At 39.0% G+C, this 14,385-nt stretch overlaps 1 protein-coding gene across 4 annotated transcripts in view; it reads left to right on the top strand.

Moving 5' to 3' along the window:
- TRAPPC11 (trafficking protein particle complex subunit 11) overlaps positions 1–14,385 on the top strand; it is a 77,472-nt gene that overhangs the window by 7,861 nt on the left and 55,226 nt on the right. For all 4 annotated transcript variants that reach the window (XR_014011733.1, XM_081208736.1, XM_081208735.1 and 1 more), the window contains exons 9-23: positions 1,666–1,799; positions 2,633–2,780; positions 4,071–4,164; positions 5,346–5,425; positions 5,501–5,579; positions 5,663–5,717; positions 7,136–7,281; positions 7,842–7,903; positions 7,993–8,125; positions 8,929–9,059; positions 9,959–10,111; positions 10,749–10,936; positions 11,864–12,012; positions 12,548–12,669; positions 13,154–13,273. Coding sequence is in view for 3 of the 4 variants with exons in the window: in XM_081208736.1 (XP_081064862.1) it covers positions 1,666–1,799; positions 2,633–2,780; positions 4,071–4,164; positions 5,346–5,425; positions 5,501–5,579; positions 5,663–5,717; positions 7,136–7,281; positions 7,842–7,903; positions 7,993–8,125; positions 8,929–9,059; positions 9,959–10,111; positions 10,749–10,936; positions 11,864–12,012; positions 12,548–12,669; positions 13,154–13,273 (1,794 nt within the window). In the remaining variant the exon portion in view is untranslated. The remainder of the gene's footprint in view (positions 1–1,665; positions 1,800–2,632; positions 2,781–4,070; positions 4,165–5,345; positions 5,426–5,500; positions 5,580–5,662; positions 5,718–7,135; positions 7,282–7,841; positions 7,904–7,992; positions 8,126–8,928; positions 9,060–9,958; positions 10,112–10,748; positions 10,937–11,863; positions 12,013–12,547; positions 12,670–13,153; positions 13,274–14,385) is intronic.

Genomic DNA, 14,385 nt, shown 5'->3' with positions numbered 1-14,385 from the left:
GGTCCTCAATATAGTCATAAAAAGTTATATCTAGTAAATGGACAGAGGACGGGTATGTTGGGTCAGGAAGGATGGCACTGAAATTGCAGAGGGTACAGTTTGTGCAATGATGAATAAGTAACAAGAACAGAAATCATAATCCTTTCTTAAATTAGTGCCCATGGTTTTGTGTTATCCTGGAGGCTAGAAAGACTAAAAATAGTGAAATCTTGCATTTATTTATTTGATTTTATTATATTGAATTCTTCTATACCTAATCACGTGAAGTATATGGATTAAAACATCTTTCTACATTTAACTTTTAAGTTCCATCCCCCCATTCAATTTATTCTTCTTTCAGATTCAAGTAATTGAAAAGTTTTGGTAGAGAGTATTCATCCCAAGTTTTCATGTTAACATGGGAAAGCACCCGTGAGAACGGCATTCTCCTATAAATGCAGATAAATTTCTCATCAAATTCTTTCTGAGGGGGAGTCTGTTGCCCATTGCTGTCCTTGACATCTTTGCGATGATTTGAGGTTACTTCCTATGAATACCGTACTTTTCTCTCTATAACACGCAGATTTTTTTCTCCTAAAAAGTAAGGGGAAATGTCTGTGCGTGTTATTGAGCAAATGTGTGGTCCCTGGAGCCGACCCTCCCGAGCACAGGAGCAAAAATCAGGCAAAAATCCAATCGCGTGCGTCAGGGAGAAGGGAGCTCCATAAGAGAGGAAGCTGTTGCTTTCCCGCATTCTGCCTCAGGGTCTTACTGCCCACCCGCTTCTGTTTCGGTTGCTGTTTGCTCAAACGGAACAAAGAGCAGGCAAATCCCCTCCCCTCCAGGCAAGCAGAGGGGAAAGGAAAGGATCTCCGTGCTCTGGTGCTGCTTCGTCCAGGGAAGCATTTTAGGGACTCGCAAGCAGCCGGAAAACATGCAGGTGGGAGAGGGGGGGGGGGCTGGCTTGGGTGTGTGTGTCTGGGAAATCTTTTGCCTTCCTTTCCTCCCATTAAACCCCTCTCCTGCATTCTTAGCCAGCTGCTTCTCTGCACACCCCTCTCGTGCTCCTTGTCCCTTCTGTGTTTTTCCTTCCCTCCCCACTTAAAACGTGGTTACAAAGCACGGATCCACATGGATCCTCAGGATCTTTGCATTGGGTCACCCCAAATTCACCATCATATCACATAGCATGTCCATGGCTACAGCCTGCACCAAAAAAATCACGCACCCACTGTTGCCTGGGGCCACAATGGTGCAAAAACGTGGTTACAAAGCACAGATCCACAGGGATTCTCAGGATTTTTGCATTGGGTCACCCCAAATTCACCATCAGATCACATGTCTGTAGCCACAGCATGAGGCACAAAAATCATACATCCACTGTTTCTTCAGAATCCCCCCCCCCTTGTTTTCCTCCTCTAAAAACGATGTGCGTGTTATAGTCATGTGCGTGTTATAGAGCGAAAAATACGGTAACTGGAATTTGTGCTTCTATTACATTTTGACTATCTATGGAAAAAAAATGCAATAGTCTGAAAGGGCAGAGAGGAACATAGTTAATATAAAACTAACGTGTGTTGTACTGTTACTGTTCACCTACAACAACTGTATTCTGTTGTAGTTGTCAATCTGGTATACCATTGAAAAATATTTTAATCAAAGTGTTCTAATTTCAATTCTTTTCAGATTTGTCGCCTTTGTTTTCAACATAATACACCGCTGGATGCAATTGCACAGTTCAGAAAACACATAGATTTGTGCAAGAAAAAAATAGGGAGTGCTGAATTGGCTTTTGAGCATGCTGCCTGGATGTCAAAACAGTATGTTTTTACTTAGTAATTTTACTACTGTGATTAGTGAATAGGTGAGCTTATTCAAGCTGCACAGTGTTGCTTTTGGTTTGCAAGTTATTACATAAACCTTATGACATTCCACATCAGATATAGCTTTAGCTCTAGGAGGAAGGTTGCCATTATACCCATTATACAAATGAAGAACCTGAGGCTTAAATGACTTACCTAAAGCTACTGGGATGTGAACCAAAGTGACTGGTGCAAGCCTCAAATTCTTTTGTGCTTGTTGCCTAGATTTCAGTGTTTTTCTGTTCCAGACATGTTTCAGAGAAGAAATGGGGAACATGTTCAGGGCTACACTAGAAATAAATATATAATGAGCTAATATATAGCGAGCCAGAGAATGTCCGCCAACTTGCATATTCTGTTAACAAGTAACAATCTGCATGCACCTATCGTACATGTAGTAGATAGGAAGCATTGCAGATGTTAATCACATGCATAATTCTGATTTTATTTTTTGGCCCAGTGGGATCATTAGAAAGTTTGAAACAAATATAGACATGTATTTGAGTTGAGACATGTAGTGATATATTTGGTGGGTTCCTTTATTTTAAAATTATTTTGGTTTGAAGCAAAGGATGCCCTGAGTTTTCAGACTTTCTATTTCTCATGGCTATATAGGAAAGTTTTGGATTCTTTCCTTAAATTAAGATTCTTGGGGTCCTGGAAAGAGGTCAGGATTTTGTGTGGCCCATGAGTTAGTTGCCTGTTACTACTCTGCTTAATCCTTCTGAAAAATCTGAAGTGTCTGGTTCTGCAGATGTGTGTGTGATTTCCCCCCTTTTTGTTTTAAACAGATTCCAAGCTTTTGGAGATTTGTTCGATGAAGCTATTAAACTAGGACTGACAGCTATTCAAACTCAGAATCCTGGTTTCTATTACCAACAGGCAGCATACTATGCACAAGAACAGAAGCAATTGGCCAATAGTCTCTGTAATCATGAGGTGAGTCATAGGCTGCCTTACATTTGTTTACGCTCCTTTGTGAGACCTTATTCTTACAAGGTTTTCTGCAAAAAGTGACTATAGCTTTTAGGTTTTTTTTTTTTTAAATACTGACTTCTAGATAGCTGTGCTGACTCATTTGTGTGAATGGTGTTACAGTGGTGTGCAAAAAGCTGATTCCTGTTCATTCCTGTGTGTGATTCCAGTGCAGCAAAGAATCCACATAGGCTGCTATAAAACCATACCTGCGGCACATAGGTTATAAAAATTAACCAAAAGTAAGGCTGAAAACAGAACTTATTTTGATTTCTCAGTGAATTTCAGGTAAAGGTAACATGGATAATAAGATTTTTGGGTTAGCAAGTTGGTATTTTTAAACTAATGAGTCCACGCTCAGAGTCATAAACTTGTAGAATTGGATCACTAGGATCACCTAGTCCAACCCCCTGTAATTCAGGAATCTTTTGCCCAACGTGGGGCTCAAGAGTCTTATGCTCTACTGACTGAGGTATCTCAGATCCTGTAATCTCTTCTGTAAGCTTACTTTTATAAGCCCATAACTTTTGGTCAAGAGATTTATATATTTACTTATATACATATATACACACAGAGATTAAAAAAACTTGGTTTGTGTATGGCAAATGCTTGTGTTGTATAGTCTAAATAATGTACACCTTTTAGAATCCTAGTGTATGTCTGCACTCTTACTCAGTTATAGGTTTCTAAGCAACTTTATTTGGGCACAGACTCTAATGATAGGTCATGCTACATTAGAATGCTAGAATGCCCATAAAACTAGAATGCCCATAAAAGCCCATATCTAAAAATATGTGGGGGGGGAATAAGAAAAAAAGAACTTTAAAGAGCAGTTCTGTAGTCTTCAAACATAATCCAGAACTCTGGAGGTGTTCTGGTCTCCCTCTATTAGTTAGATCATGCAAAACATAAACATTTTTACTCCTCTAATAGTTAGCTCTACAGAAGCCATAATTAAGTGTGTGCGCACGCACAGGCCTGCATCCAAATATATGTTCGTGAATTTCATTGAATTCAAGAGTCTTAAGCAGGTATACATAGGTTCAGTGTAGTACCTTTATGTACCAACAAGCATTTTTCTGTTTCCATCCTCTGTGCCAATACAGGTTTGGATGTGGTTTTGCTTCTTCTATAATCACATACATTTTGGAAGTCTTTCCCTCCCCACCCCCAGCATTCGGTTGTGTATTTTATTATCACACTGTGTCATAATCTTTAACAATATAGTTAAGGCTCTCTTTGCTTAATTTGCAGTCTTCCGTAATATATCCCAATCCAGATCCACTGGAAACTCAAACTGGAATGCTTGACTTCTACGGACAAAGACCATGGAGGCAGGGAATACTAAGTAAATATATTTTTCAGTTTCTTGCCTACAGAACATAAACGAAAAGCAATCTTAGTTAACAAACATTTATCCTAATGTGTGCATATTTCAAATTGTGTTCCTGAGAGCCTTATATTTCCTGCCAAGCATAGTGGGGAAACTTCTATGACAGGAGTAAGGAACCTGTTACTCTCCAGGTGATGTTGGTTCATTGACCATTCTGGCTACTACTGCTGGAAATCGTTGTCACTGGAGGGTGACAGGTTTCTATCTCTGCACTATGAGAAGACTGGTAATGCTAGCTGAGCTCCTCTGACTGACAGCTTCCCTGCTGCTACTGATGCTATCCTTCAGTGCCCAGGTGTGTATTTGCAGCTCATCCAGGGCAGTGATAAAGCCCAACAGACTTAACCTATGTCTCAAGTGAATCAAATATGGCCTAAGACATATCCTATATACTGCAATACATGACAGACATGAAGTTCATCAAGAGGCATATCAGTTCAGGAATGGTTCCGCAGAGTAGTAACGTGTTCCGTGGAAGCTTGTACTGTAATAAATTGGTTAATCTTTAAACTGGCACAAGCCTAGAGGAAACAGATGGGCTTGTATATTTCTGTTCATGTGGAGATCTACTACCTCTGTTGAAATGAATGAGGCAGCCTATGCTTGGAAAAGCAACTTCTGTCTGTTAGAGCCCATACAGAGATTTGGAACGGGATGACAGTGAACTAAGCCTGTGGTTTTAAACATTCCATTCAGAGGCTTAGAATGAGTTTACCAGATAAATGCAAACCCTCTCATTGTGAGATATAAGGCTTGTGTCATTATTAATAGCCTCTATAATAGCAAAAATTAAATAAGTGTTGCCTTTCTGGAACCATTCCTGTTATGGGCTGTTGCCAAGAAACCACAGATTGTGAGGTTTTGGCTTTGTTGCTCAGAGCAGTAATTTTCCTAGTAGGCTGACTTAGACCATAGCACTTAAAGGTGCTTTAGTTTTTAGTATGTTTAATTATTTCAGCCTATCTTTTAGAACAGTCTACTTAAAAGAACAAAGAATACACCTGAGTTCTAAAACATTCCTTCTCCTAAGATACAGAGCAGTGTTTAGAATCTGAACATTCTTGAACTAGAACTAGGCTTGTAACAAAAGAATGTACAGTAGTTCATTAAGATGGATTTTTCATTGTCATATGCAGGCTTTGATCTCAATGATCCCGAAAAGGAGAAAGTGGGAATTTTGGCTCTGCAACTGAAAGAGAGGAAGGTTCTTCACTCTGTAAGTCACATTTCAATAGTATTTGTAGTTTGTCATTGTAAGGGCAAATATAACTTTAACAATACTTTTTATTAGGAGCTAATAATCACCTTGCTGAGTAATGCAGTTGCCCAATTCAAGAAGTACAAATGTCCAAGAATGAAAAGTCACTTGAGTAAGTATAATATTCCTAACTAATGTTTAATAAAAGACATTTTACAGTTTTTAATACTGTAAATAATATAATGTTCTTTTCAGTGGTTCAGATGGGTGAAGAGTATTACGATACTAAAGATTACACCAAAGCTTTGAAGTAAGTATGATTTTTATAAATGCCACTGCATGATTTTAGGTATTTATTTTTAATTTTTGTTTAGTAATTTAAGTGAAAATTTAAGTGAAAAGTGAATTTAAGCTGAAAACTTTTTTCAGCAGTGTATAGAAGAGGGTTGTGAACAGGTCAATTTGAAAGTTATTGAGCGTGAATCTATCATAAATTGTAACAGGACAGGTTATCCTGGCATAGCTTCAGTGAGTTCATATATTGCAGGTGGTATGCAACTAGACAGTTCCACTAGCACAAGGACTTTTGGCTGTGCAGCAGAACTTTCTCTTTCCTCTGTGTGCCTCTTAAATCTATTTGGGGGGTTTCTCAAACTCTCTGTAGATTTAGGGGGCATGTGGGGAGAGGAGAGGGAGGGAAAGTTCTGTTGCACAGTCAAAAGTCCTTCTGCTAGTAAACTGTTTATCTGGATACCACCCTGTGGCTATAATTCAATATGTAGAAATGTAATAGCTGATAAATTCTGTATTTTTTATAACTGTTTCTAGAGGAAATAACTTGGAAATCTGAAGGTATAGGGGAAATACTCAGTTTCAAAAATGCATTAACGTAATGACAGTACTAACCAAATTTGCTATTTTCATAGTGGTTTTCCCTAGGACACGTGTTTTTATTGCCTTAAACCAGTAGAGTGCTATTGAGTTGCAAATATTTTGTGATTGATATTTCAGTAACAATATTTGTCAAGTAAATTATTGAATTTCTTTTTGAGTACAGCATTTAATCCTTGTTGAAGGTGAAATCCTAGGGTGGAATGTTTTAGAATTCAGCAACAGCCCTCTTTTATCAGCATCTCTTGAGATACACCAGCAGGAAGTCAGAAATATATCAATAGAATGGCCTACTGATGTATCATACCTAACTGCCAGAAAACACTGTTAGAGCAGGAGGAAAAATAGAGCATTGCTAGGGGAGAAATAGACTGATGCCATAGTCTGCACCCTCTCAGATACTGCTCCTAGACATTGCACTGCCATGATGGGTTTATTTCCCCTATGCAGGGCTCACGTGTCTTTGACATGCTCCCCTGTGGTTAGTGTGTGCCGGCAGTTTTTCCATGGAGGAGTAACCAATGGGATTTCTCCATTCTGTGCTCAGCTTAATATTTCAGTTCAGCTATTAGAACAAACCTCCAAGTTACTTTGGCGGCATGTAAAATTAACCTTATGTACTACTTTAGTTTTGTTTGCTAAGCGGAAGTCAAAGATGTGAAATCAGATCCCAGTTGTCATAGGGAACTGAAAATGTTCAGATTAATTTCCCTCCCAGGAAACTCACATCACAAAGCTTATTTGATCAAGTGCATCGTCTATTTGGCTTCTGTGTTATTTTTATATGAACTGTCAGATTTGTTTGCTTAGTTAAATTCTCTTTTAACCCTTTTACAGGCTGCTAGATTATGTTTTATGTGACTATCGTAGTGAAGGATGGTGGACTCTTCTTACTTCTATACTGACCACAGCTCTTAAATGTTCCTATCTCATGGCGCAAATAAAAGATTACCTTACATACTCATTGGAGCTGCTGGGAAGGGGTAAGGAAGTGCACTTCATTTCTGTCTTCTTCTTTTTAACTATTTTGATTTGAATGTTTATTAGTGCAAACATGGGCAGATGAAAGGCATTTGTAGTGTATGGAACAGCCCTACCTAAAAGGGTTGTTGTATCTTTAAGAGACCCCTTCTTTGTGGTTTTGCTTCAAATGTGGTTAGACAATCTAGGGCCAAGGAGTTCTATGTTCAAATCCAGACTACATTAAGAAATTCCCTGCGTTACCTTGGACTGTTCAGTAACTCTCAGCCTAGTGTGTGTGTGTGTGTGTGTGTGTGTGTGTGTGGAAGGTGGGCACTCATCTTGCTCTGAGAGCTTTATTGGATTGGGATAGAAATGCAACAAATATGTTGAACCTTCTTTGGAGCTGGTTGCAAGAAGTAGACCTTGATTTTGAGTATGAAGATGGATGGGGAATGTTAAAGCATTTGCAGGGATTTCAGGCAGTAACTCTTCATTATAAATTGAACGTGGGATATAATAATAATAATAAATAATAATAATAATTCCTTTTTTCCTAATTGTTTTTTGTATTTTCCATCAGCGTCTACTTTGAAAGAAGATCAAAAATCTCGGATAGAGAAGAATCTGATCAAAGTTCTCATGGTCAGTAGGTAGAATCCAACTTCTCTGAGAAAGTCTCCAAAAATGTAAATGTTTTACATATAAAACTGATATTCTTGTTTTGGATTCAGAATGAGAATCCAGATCCAGAACCTGAATGTGATACTGCTTCTGTGAAAGCTGCCCAGAAGTTGTGGACTGACCGAGTTTCTCTGGCAGGAAGTAATATCTTTACAATAGAAGTGCAAGACTTTATTCCGTTTGGTATGTATCAAAGCTATTGAAAATAAAAAAGTAACGTTTTGTGCACCTGTTGGAAAAATGAAAGTGCACACTTCAGTTCTGTAAACATCCATATTTCATTTCTGAAAGTTATATTTTTGATAGTTTACAGATTTTGCTATATTTGGAAGTAGGGACTTGATACAGTACATTGATATATTTATGCAGAAATCTGCACTAAAAAGTTGAGCATATACACTTTAGATCTCAGGGAAAAATTTCAACTGCAAAATGTTTGTGTGGTTGTATGTCACGTTCATTCCAGTTGCCACAGGGAACTGTATCAAATAAAAATCACACAGACGCATAGCATAGCACACACAAAAAACTTGCAGCTTGTCATAAATTTTGCAGGCTTCATCTCATCAGAATGATTACTATGCCTGTAAATTTAATCCAATACTGCCAAAAAGAAACTTGAGTTAAAGGCATTTTTCTATTGTAGTCAAGGAAGAATCTATCCAATGCTTTGGGAAATATGGCGATGTGAACCTCCACTTTGAATTCATGGTGAAACATGATGTTGGGCTGAGCTAAGGCATATTCTATTTTTTCTGTGCACACCCTAATATATAATGGATATATTATGATACATCTTGTTTGTACTTGATTGAAGATAAGTGAAGGCAGTAGAAAATCAGAAGAAGCTCTGCCTACAGCTAGGGCAAGAAAGAAAAGAAGACCCCACTTAACTGAACTACCATTGGTCTTCTGTGAAATATGACAGTCATACTTAATGCTGTGTTTCTTGTCTTTTTTTTTTTTTTTTTTGCTCCAAACTCTAGTGCAGTGCAAAGCCAAGTTTCTTGCTCCAAGTTTTCACGTTGATACACCAGTTCAGTTTGACATATGCTTGAAAGCTGATTGTCCACATCCTATCCGGTTTTCTAAGCTGTGTGTTAGCTTCAATAATCAGGTAATTAAACAAACAACAAAACTTGCTTTGCTTTTGAGGAAGGTTAATACCTTCTTGATAGGCAGTGGATAAGATTTGCCTTCTGCTAACCATTTTAATACTACAATATGTCAGTACTTCCTTTACCACTTAATTTTTTTCTTTTTTAGAATCTGCATCTTTATTTCTGTATAGGTAGTGATCCCTGTAAGTACAGAACTGATTTAATGGTGGTTCCAACAATATCAGGAAGGCACCGTGTTGGCTATCCCAAGTAACCAGTTAAACCACTTGCAGTGCAATCCTGTTTCTCTGTACTTGGAAGTTCACTGGGATGTACCCTCTAGTACCCAGGATTGCTGTATAAATTACAAATCTTTCCTTGAACTTTTCTCATCCAGTGCTTTGGGAAATATGGTGGTATGAACCTCCACTTTGAATTCAGCTTCAAAATGCTATTGATAGTTCTTTTTCAACATACAGTCGTACCTTGGTTTTTGAGCAGCTTAGTTCTCAAACGTTTTGGCTCCCGAACACTGCAAACCTGGAAGTGAGTGTTCTGGTTTGTGAACTATTTTTAGAAGCCGAACATCCGACGCAGCTTCCACGGTTTCCAGTTAGCTGCAGGAACTTCCTGCAGCCAATCAGAAGCTGTGCTTTGGTTTTCAAACATTTTGAAAGTCGAACATACTTCCAGAATGGACTCCGTTCAACTTCCAAGGTACGACTGTATATATTTATCTGTGAGTATTTTCTGTTGCTGCTTTGACATGAAGTGCATAGTATGTGTAACTTTTATTTAGCTCTAAAAGGGTTGGGGGGGCAAAACAGTAATCCCAGCAAATGAGATTTGGTATAATATTCTACTCTTGTAGTGATGCTATTTTTGAAAACCTGCCCACTTATTTCTTTGGCTATAGGAATACAACCAATATTGTGTGGTGGAAGAAGCCTATCAAAAAAGTGACATGGAACCACCCAGCCAGGGGACATTGTGTCTTATCCCTGGTAAGACAAAGAAGTTCACTTTCAAATTTGTGGCAAAGACTGAAGATGTGGGAAAGAAGATTGAGGTAAGCCGTTAACTAATATTCAAAACAATACATTAAAAAGCTCGGTGACAGGTTGATTATAGTTCAGGAGTTTGTTAACACTAACAGACTAATCCAAGGGAGTACTGTTTTAACAAACAGGAGATAGAATTAGATGCCCAAGGCCTTTGCACTAGTAGAACATTTTGAGCTGTGCTGCAGCACTGCACCAGATGGGACTCTGCAGGGCATTGCATTATTCAGAAGGCCAAAATTGCAGCATTGGTAGAAAGGGGACATGGCAGACTTGAAGTATTTTCTAGAAAACCCAGGAATCCTAAGATCACAATCCTGTGCACGTATAGATTGTAGTGGGACAAGTCCTTTTGAATTGACTTCTGAACAAAGTTTCCAGTAAAGGTGGTATATATTGAAAATAGATCCACACATAATTGTAAAATTCTGATGCTGGAGATTTTTATGTCCAAAGGGGCAGACTGATTTATGCACAGACAGTTCAGAATATTGATTTGCCCCAGCATAATTTCATAGAGAAGGAGGTGGCACTGGTAATGTGAATTTTATATTAGTATGGTTCTGGGTGAATATTGTATGTGTCATGGCATATGTTACATGGACTGGAGTGGAAAAGTCCCAGTGGTATTTGTCTCTCTTCCAGATCACATCAGTGGATTTGATTCTGGGTGGTGAGAACGGCCGGTGTTTGATTTTGAACTGGCATGGAGGAGGGGGAGATGCTGCTTCTTCTCAAGAAGCATTGCTTGCAGCTCGTTCCTTCAAAAGGCGACCTAAACTTCCAGATAATGAGGTTCATTGGGATAGCCTTGCAGTTCAGACGAGCACCATGTAAGTGGGAATCGGCATGTGCAATGGCAAATGTTTAATGGATACATAGAATGGTCTGGTGTCTTAGAGGGAGGGAGTGTGTGTGTGTGTGTGTGTGTGTGTGTGTGTGTGTGTGTGTGTGTATAAGGTAAAGGTAAAGGGACCCCTGACCATTAGGTCCAGTCGTGGCCGACTCTGGGGTTGCGGCGCTCATCTCACTTTACTGTCCAAGGGATCTGGCGTACAGCTTCCGGGTCATGTGGCCAGCATGACTAAGCCACTTCTTGTGAACCAGAGCAGCACACAGAAACGCTGTTTACCTTCCCACTGAAGTGGTACCTATTCTATCTACTTGCACTTTGACGTGCTTTCGAACTGCTAGGTGGGCAGGAGCAGGGACCGAGCAATGGGAGCTCACCCCGTTGCGGGGATTCGAACCGCCGACCTTCTGATCAGCAAGTCCTAGGTTCTGTGGTTTAACCCACAGCACCACCCGCATCCCGTGTGTGTGTGTGTGTGTGTATGTATGTGTGTGTGTGTGTGTGTGTATATATATATATATATATATATATATATATATATATATATATATATAAACTAGAAAAATGCCGAGTTTCCCTCTCTTCTTCCCATTTGTAAAATGGAAACGGTGGTAATGAAAATAGTATAGAGAAGTGCCTGAGTATGTGTTGTGCTGGGCAGCTAATAGTAGTGCATTTAGCATTAGTGCACATTTGTGACATTGCAGAAGTATGTGGCGAGAAGAGAGGATATGAGGGGATTTGAAAGGCATGTGGAACAAAACTCAACTGTTTGCCTTGCATAGAATGCTGCTGCTGTGGTGCAAGCAGAGGCTTGTGCTGTGGCAGCTAGAGGAGCGGATAAGAACAGGACATAAGAATGTTGAGAGGTAGCAGGCAGTTGATCTTTCTCTTGTTTTTATTAAAGGGTCATTTCCAGAGTGCCAAATATTTCTGTACAGCTAAGTCACGAACCTCCTGCCCTGACAAACGAAATGTACTGTTTGGTTGTGACAATTCAGTCACACGAGAAGACTGTTGCCAAAGATGTAAAGCTCACAGCAGGCTTAAAACCAGGTATTTGTTACGTGCCGTGGTACTTGCTCCCATTTCCTATAGAGAGTGATGGACTTATTATGGAAAGGATTAAATCACTCCCTTCTCCTGTACTGTTATGACAAATAAATAGCTATAGACAATTTGGATTGGTGCTGGAAGACAGCCAAACACAGGTCTTTTTCAGCAAGCTGACTTCAAAGTGTAACTTAAGAAGCTTTCAGCAAACAATTGTTAATCTTAACCACAGTTTAGGATTCAGATGTAATGCTAAAATAGGATTAATCTAAAATGGAAGCAGAAGTTTCCATCCTCCTTGTAGTCTTGCTGGGTTTGCGACAGGATGTTCAAGCTCAAGGTTCACAAATCAGCTCCACGACAATCTTTTATGTGAACTGGGCCAATGTGGTTCTGAAGAACTTAACTTCGCATAAGATCAGTGCTGCGTAAAGTTCATATTGACTGCAATTTCGTAATACAAGTAACTTAAAATCTTTCCTAGTTGTTGCTATTGTAAACCTAAGAAATATGACAATCTACTACCCCCTTATTTTAGGCCAAGATGCAAACCTGACTCAAAAAACTCATGTGACTCTAAATGGAACAGAAATGTGTGATGATTCCTATCCTGCTTTACTTACTGATATCCCTGTAGGAGACTTGCAACCAGGTGAAAAGGTAAATATGTCAGTGTAACAAGTATTATAAGTGTTAAAAAGCAGTGATGGAATTATGTTGCACATGAGTACCTCTGAGATATAGGCCCCAATCCAAAGAAGATTGATTACAGTTCAATTCCCTTTTCACTCCAATAGAAGTTCAGGATTATGATATTTCTTTGGATCTGTGCCACTATACATATGGGACAGTAAGGAGGGAAACTCTTTCAGAATTCAGAATTTGCTCAAGCATTATATTTGCACACAGTACAAACCACAACCACTTGTTTTTCCAAAGTAAAACACGAAGCAACCTAGGAACACAAAATGTTTCTCTTGGTTTCATATGCACACATAGTTGAGATAGTCCTAGAAATGTTTTTGAATGTGATGATGCTTTAAAATAAGACTTCTGCATATTGTACTTAGAGGTCTTCGGTATTTGTTTTGTCTAATCACTTTTTCTCCCTCCCTCCCTCTTTCTCCCCCTGATTGTTGTAAAGCTGGAGAAGACCTTATATATTCACTGTGGAACAGTTGGTGCTAGGATGTTTCTTGTATATGTTTCCTACCTAGTGAGTGCGACCATTGAGGGAAAAGAGATTATCTGCAAATGTCACAGGGTATGTTGGACTGGTTGGCAGTTGGTTTTTTCTTAGATTCTCCAAGTGTATCCTTGTGCGCATGACTAGCTTAAAGTCTAGGGTTTCCTAAGCATGCAGACTACATGCATAAGTTCTATTGGAATCCATTATGCATGGATGGTTTGACAAATGTAATCTTTTTAATTCTTATTTTTTTGTTTCTGTTGTTTTTATTACAGCATCAATAAATTGAAATGAAGTAGGACATTATAAATGTATAAACAGTATCATGAAATGGAATATGTTTATAATATATAAATAAAGATAAATTGGCTTTTTTATAATGTGGTCAAGCAGAAATGCATATTAAGAGAGACGTTTCTTCATTATCCACTGTGATAAGCTTGGCTATCAGTGATAAAAGTAGTCATTCCTCTGACAAGATGGCCAGAGGAAGAATGGGTGTACCATTCTATAACTGAAAGAAGGCAAACTTAAGAGGTGTCAGGAAATAGCTAGGATGGTGAACACCCAGGTCCTCAACATGCAACAGTCTCCTTCAACTCAAGAGAATGTTTATCTCCATCTAGCGCTAGTCTGCACACCTTGTAACCAACTAAGCTGAATGTAGCCGCATGTGTCCCTCAACTTTTGCATTCTGGCAGGCAGCGAAACCAGGAAGTGTATTGAGCCGCTAATCAGCTGCTGTGCATGAGTTCAGCTTAGTGAGTGATGACTTGTGCAGACCTGAGCATAATTGGGAGGTGCCAAATGAGTCTGGTGCTGAAATAATAGGACCAGTGGGATGAAAGACTATAATTGGTTTTAATAATGTGTGTTTTAAGAATGCAACTAATTTGAGACAGTAGTTACTAGTATTGACCATGCCTCTTTTTTTTGGTAAAAAGTAAGATGCTGGTACTCGTTATCTTGATAAATGTGTCATTGGTGCTAGCACATGATGGCTTCCAGGGTTAACGAAAAAAGAGGTGGTGGTGCTGTGTACTGGTCAGTACCATTTTACACACACACACACACACACTGAGTATGGATAAGATCAAACTATATTTGGAAATTTTTCCTTCTCTGATATAGGAGGAGGTTTTTTAGAGTACCTATAGATGGAGGAGTTACTGTTTGCATGAGTTGCA

This window comes from Podarcis bocagei (genome assembly GCF_964188305.1).
Source record: "Podarcis bocagei genome assembly, chromosome: 9".
In the NCBI taxonomy this organism is placed as follows: domain Eukaryota; kingdom Metazoa; phylum Chordata; class Lepidosauria; order Squamata; family Lacertidae; genus Podarcis; species Podarcis bocagei.
This window is presented reverse-complemented; position numbering and strand designations above follow the sequence as displayed.